Raw genomic sequence first — 5,670 nt, forward strand, 5'->3', positions numbered from 1 at the left:
TGAGACCCTTGCCCTCCTTTCTGGAGAGCCAGCCCACCCCAAAATGGGAGAGGGGGAGGGGTGGGAGCCTGAGCTGCCGCCGTGTTTCTCTTCCAGGCCCTTCCTTTGCAGCCGGCTCCCCACGGCTCCCCAGCCGTGACGCTGGCAAGCTCGTGCTCTGTGCCAGGGTGGAGGCTGAGCCTGGGATCCGGGGAGGGGGCCGGCGACCCTCTGCGCTGGTGGCGGCCACTGGTTCTGGAGCCCTCTGCCTGCCCTTTGGAGAGCCTTAAACTTCCCAGAAGAGGAACGACTCGCTGTGCCAGGTGGTAGGAGCTATGGGGGAGGGTGCCGGATCCGTCCCCCTCAGGGGCCCACCGGCAGCACAATAGCCCCTGGGGCTGCTGCTCTCTGGCTTAACTCGTTGCCTGGGCAACAGCTGGTGCCCGTTTCCACCAATCCACGGCAGAGGCTGGGTGGTGGGCGGGAAGCCAGCCGGGGAAGGGAGGGCACCAGCCCCTTGGGCGGGACCCTATATAAGGAGGAGGAATGTGAGTGGAGAGGTCTGGGCTTCGCTCTCCCTCCAGTGGGCTTGGGGGCAGGGCACAAAGATGCTTAGGCTGGGCTACACCAAACCTGGGTCCTGGGCCAGCTTCTGGGCCATCCTGACCCTAGTGGGCCTGGTCACTCGTGCAGGTGAGTGGGCAGGGGGCAGGGAGAAGGGGCAGGACCTTCCGGCTTTAGCCACACACGGCCAGGAGGGGGCGGTGTCCAGCCAGCCAGGACGGGCGCAGAGTGGATTTGATCACACAGCTCCGTGGAGGAGGGCAGCCTGCCTCCGAGGGGACGAGGGCTGGGCGGGCAGGCAGGCAGGAGTCTCAACGACAAGAAGACCCTTCCACTGTCCATTGTCCCAGGCAGCTGGGCGCAGCTAGAGGCGAGTGGGGATGCCATCCGCATTCGGGGCCTTCAGTGTGACAGCTTGGAGAGGCGGGGCTGGGCGATAACCTCGGGCTCCTCTCACCCTTTCTTCCTCCCTCTGTCTCCCTCTTGCTTTACACAAAGATGCTCTGCTCTCCTGTGAGTGTCCTCTCCAAGAGCGCACATGGGCCTCGGGACTCGTGTGTGTGTGTGTGTGTGTGTGTGTGTGAGTGTGAGTGTGTGTGTGTGTGTGTGTGTGTGTGCGCGCGCGCGCTGGGGGGTAGGTGTGCCCATCTGCTGCTGTCAGCTCCTCACACTGTGCTCCGCTTGGAGAAGCTGCTGGCAGTGTTTTCTGTCATTGAGTTTTCTGTCACCGAGGGCATGTCCCCAGCTGACCCTCACGGTATCCCTGGAAACATGCGAGAAGGGCCCAGCGCGCCCAGCCTGCAAGGCGGGAACACCAGCCTCAAGGCACAGGTACCCCGAGAGTCCTGTCCAGGACAAGCTGGCCCTCTGTGCTTTCTCTGGTCTCCCGCAGGCCAGTGGAGACGGGACCCAGGAGGGCTGCTGGGCCTGGAAGCAGCTTCCCCTCCAGGCTGCAGCCTCCTCTCACAGCCAGGCCCTCCCCTCCCACTCAGCGCTGGGGCGGATCCTCGGCCCCCCCCCACCCCCCAGCTTGCCAAGCCCATCCTCCTCCAGGGCCTCTGGCAGGCTCCTTCTCAGCGCTTCCTCAGGGAGCCTGTCTCTGATTCCTGCACCTAAAGGAGCTGCCACCCCACTGCTATCACCTCCCTTATTTACCACAATCGAAAGCTAGAGTGCTTACTTGTGTATTTATTGCCTGTCTAAGGGGCTTGTGCTTTGATGAGTGTAAGAAGCTGGCTTGTTTTGTTCACTGTGCTATTCTGAGCTCCCAGGAGCGTGCCTGGCTTGTAGTAAGTGCTCAGTTTGTTAGTGACTGCACTCTTTTGGACAACTCTTCCGAGGGGTGGGGTGCACAGTTCTTCAGGAGGTGAGACGGGGGGGAACCAAGAGGTTTCTCGACTCCCGCCTAGGGGTCTGGCATCATGGAGACCAGCTCTGGACACTTTGTCCCACGCTGGGTCACGAGCTCTCTCCGCCAGGAATCTGCCCACCTTCCAAGAGCATCCTCTCAGGGTCTGCTCAGGGTCAGGTTTACAAGCTTCCCCAGCCAGGATGTGCCTGGGTGCACACATGTGCATCCACGCACTTCATGGGCACAAACAGGTGAGCACACAGCCTCCCCAGGCTCATCCACTCTCTGCCCACATCCAGCCACATGCATCTTCAGCTGGTCCCTCTGCAACCCCAGCATGCTGCCCGGGGCCCGGGTGCCTTCTCAGGCTGTGCCGTGTTCCTTCCTGCTGCAGCCCAGAAAACCGATGTCGGCGGGGAGTCAACGGGCACCTCCATCAACCACTCCCAGACGCTGCTCCAACGCCTGCAGGAGCTGCTGCGGCAGGGCAATGCCAGCGACGTGGTGCTGCGGGTCCAGGCTGCGGGCACCGACGAGGTCCGAGTCTTCCACGCCCACCGCCTGCTGCTGGGACTGCACAGTGAGCTGTTCCGGGAGCTGTTGAGTAACCAGAGCGAGGTGGTGCTGCAGGAGCCCCGGGACGGTGCTGCTGTCTTTGACAAGTTCATCAGGTGGGGAAGGATCAGGGGGAAGACTCCAGGACTTTCCAAGCCCCTGGCTTCTCCACTCACAGGGTGATGGAAGCCCTGGATCCTCGCAGACATCATGCCCATTCCCTGGATGTCATTAGGATGACCGTGCAACCGCCTCCTTCTTCCCTCCTTCCACTGCACTCCTGCAAAATGCAGCGTGACTCCCCTGCCCTTGCCTGGAGGCTCTGTGTGCTTTGATGTCACTTACCAGTCACCCTCAGAGCTGTTTCCAAATCTGGCCCTGAGAGCTTTTAAAAACTGTAGATTCCCGGGCCCCACCCTGGATCCTGGGCTTCCCGTCTAGGGTTGGGCCAAGCAGTCGTTTCTTTCCTTTCTTAAAAAAAAAAATTTATTTATTTATTTGGCTGCGCCGGGTCTTAGTTGTGGCACGTGGGATCTTTAGCTGCGGCATGCGGGATCCAGCTCCCTGACCAGGGATCGAACCCACCCCCCGCGTTGGGAGCAAAGAGTCTTAGCCACTGGACCACCAGAGAAGTCCCCCAAGCAGTCGTTTCTTATTTTAATGTCTCCGGGTGGCTTTGGTGTCTGGCCCCGTCTTGAACCAGAGGGCTAGGGAGCTAAAAACGTTAGCCATCTCTCTGCCCCATCTCCTGCCTCCTGCTAGTGGGGCACCATTCACACTCTAGCCTGAGAAAGTGACCCTGATTTGACGGCTTAGATAAGATGGCTGCAGAATTCGGGTCATTGCTTCCAACTTCCGGGCAACGGGAACAGGGATAACACAGAAGGGCCAAAGGGTCTCCCCGCCACCCCAGTCAGTTCTATTTAACCAGCCTTCCCCCAGTCCCACTCTGTGCCTCTGCGGACATCTCATTGGCTAGAATTCAGTCACGTGCCCGCACTCGCTCTAAGGGAGCCTGGGAAACATCTTTTAGTCCCAGAGGCAAACAGCGCAGTGAAATGGTGCCCACCCTCATAGCGAGCAGCTGGCGGCATGGGAGTCCAGATAGTAAACCTCGCAATGGCAGGCGCTACATCTGTCTTCTTCTAGCACAGAGCTCGCCACCTAGTAGATGCTCGATACATGCGTGCTATTTCCATGTCCCCACGAGAAACGGAAAGAAGAGGCCGTGAGGTCGGATGGGCCTGGGAGGGCCCTTCTGTTGGCGCCCTTGACCATGATGGTCTCTGACCAAGGCCGGGGCCCTCTGGACCCAGAAAGCGGCTCTGGGTGGGGTCGGGGTGGGCCCGCCCGCCCTGACCGCGCCCCATCTCTGCGCCTCTCCGGCAGGTACCTCTACTGCGGCGAACTGATCGTGCTGCTGGCGCAGGCCATCCCCCTGCACAGGCTGGCCACCAAGTACGGCGTGTCCTCCCTGCAGCGGGGCGTGGCCGACTACATGCGCGCGCACCTGGCGGGCGGCGCGGGCCCGGCGGTGGGCTGGTACCACTACGCGGTGAGCACCGGGGACGAGGCCCTGCGCCAGAGCTGCCTGCAGTTCCTGGCCTGGAACCTGTCGGCCGTGGCGGGGAGCGCCGAGTGGGGAGCCGTGAGCCCCGAGCTGCTGGCGCAGCTGCTGCCGCGCTCGGACCTGGTGCTGCAGGACGAGCTGGAGCTGTTCCACGCGCTGGAGGCGTGGCTGGGCCGCGCGCGGCCGCCCCCCGCCGTGGCCGAGCGGGCGCTGCGCTCCATCCGCTACCCCATGATCCCGCCGGCGCAGCTGTTCCAGCTGCAGGCGCGCTCGGCAGCCCTGGCGCGCCACGGCCCGGCGGTGGCCGACCTCCTGCTGCAGGCCTACCAGTTCCACGCCGCCTCGCCGCTGCACTATGCCAAGTTCTTCGACGTCAACGGCAGCTCCTTCCTGCCCCGCAACTACCTCGCGCCCGCGTGGGGCGCCCCGTGGGTCATCAACAACCCGGCCCGCGACGATCGCAGCACCAGCTTCCAGACGCAGCTGGGCCCCAGCGGCCACGACTCGGGCCGCCGGGTCACGTGGAACGTGCTCTTCTCGCCGCGCTGGCTGCCCGTCAGCCTGCGGCCCGTCTACGCGGATGCCGCGGGCACCGCGCTGCCCCTCGCGCGCCCCGAGGACGGCCGGCCGCGGCTCGTGGTCACGCCGGCCAGCAGCGGCGGCGACGCGGCGGGCGTGAGCTTCCAGAAGACCGTGCTGGTGGGGACGCGCCAGCACGGCCGCCTGCTGGTCCGCCACGCCTACAGCTTTCACCAGAGCAGCGAGGAGGCCGGCGACTTCCTGGCGCACGCCGACCTGCAGCGGCGCAACTCCGAGTACCTGGTGGAGAACGCCCTGCACCTGCACCTCATCGTGAAGCCCGTCTACCACCCCCTCATCCGGACCCCCAAGTAGCCAAGCGGGGCCCGGGGCGGGAAGCTCGGCGTCCCTGAGGCCTCTGGATCGGGAAATACAGGCCCGGCAGAGATGGGCCAGAGGGACCAGGAGTGGCATGGCCAGTGGAGGTGCCCACCCTGGCCCCTTGGGTGGAATCCAGCTGAGGGGTGGTAGACCAGATGCCTGGTTTCAGGAGCTGATTTCATGCTGACTTGAAGGTAACACGGCAGAATAAACCAATGCTCAGAGAGGCGAGGGGATGATTAAACCACCCCGTTCATGGGTAAAAGCCGTCCAAGGAGGGCTGCACAGGTCAGGGGCTCCCCGTCTTTCTTAGCTTTTCCCTGAGGGCCCCACCTCCACAGGGAACAGGGCAGCTAAAAGCATCCAACTGGTCACGGCACTGGGTACCACTGTGGGAGCTCCTCACCCTGAAGCTGGGGGGCTTAGCTGAGCAACTTCTGAGTCCCGACTTGCAGGGGGTAACCACTTCATTTGGCTTGTGGACCACCCCAAGTCTCTGGCCTCTCCTGGGAGGGGGTCTGGGGAGGGGGGAAGGCTGGGGGGAGGGGATGTGAATGGGCCTTACAGCCCCGCCCTTCCTGGGGAAAGACCTCAGGGTCTAGAGGAAAACTGCTTTCCCCCAGGTGTTTGTAGGTTGGTGCTGTACAACCAGCCAGAGGGCACTAGGGGGTGGTGGTGGTGGTGGGAGGGGAGTTGGGTTGAATCTTAATCAGTCATGGTCACCCCACATTTCAGACAAGGTCTGCTTTCC

At 63.0% G+C, this 5,670-nt stretch overlaps 1 protein-coding gene across 2 annotated transcripts; it reads left to right on the forward strand.

Annotated features, from left to right (window-relative positions):
• Positions 1–463: 463 nt before the first annotated feature.
• On the forward strand, positions 464–5,488 carry BTBD17 (BTB domain containing 17). Of its 2 annotated transcripts, XM_079905208.1 has the most exons (3): positions 464–672; positions 2,289–2,565; positions 3,839–5,488. In XM_079905208.1, the coding sequence occupies exons 1-3, from the start codon at positions 588–590 to the stop codon at positions 4,911–4,913; spliced, it is 1,437 nt and encodes a 478-aa protein (XP_079761334.1). In that variant the 5' UTR covers positions 464–587; the 3' UTR covers positions 4,914–5,488. The 2 variants fall into 2 exon arrangements, with proteins under 2 accessions (XP_079761334.1, XP_079761333.1); XM_079905207.1 differs by lacking the exon at positions 464–672 and having other exon boundaries at positions 2,062–2,565.
• The last annotated feature ends 182 nt before the right edge of the window (positions 5,489–5,670 follow it).

This window comes from Stenella coeruleoalba, assembly GCF_951394435.1.
Source record: "Stenella coeruleoalba genome assembly, chromosome: 19".
NCBI lineage: Eukaryota > Metazoa > Chordata > Mammalia > Artiodactyla > Delphinidae > Stenella > Stenella coeruleoalba.

Excerpts from the sequence above, each read along its gene's own strand:
- BTBD17 (XM_079905207.1), top strand. The coding sequence starts at position 2,198 with ATGCATCTTCAGCTGGTCCCTCTGCAACCCCAGCATGCTGCCCGGGGC. Across the intron at positions 2,566-3,838 it reads GTCTTTGACAAGTTCATCAG|GTACCTCTACTGCGGCGAAC; the intron begins GTGGGGAAGGAT and ends CCTCTCCGGCAG.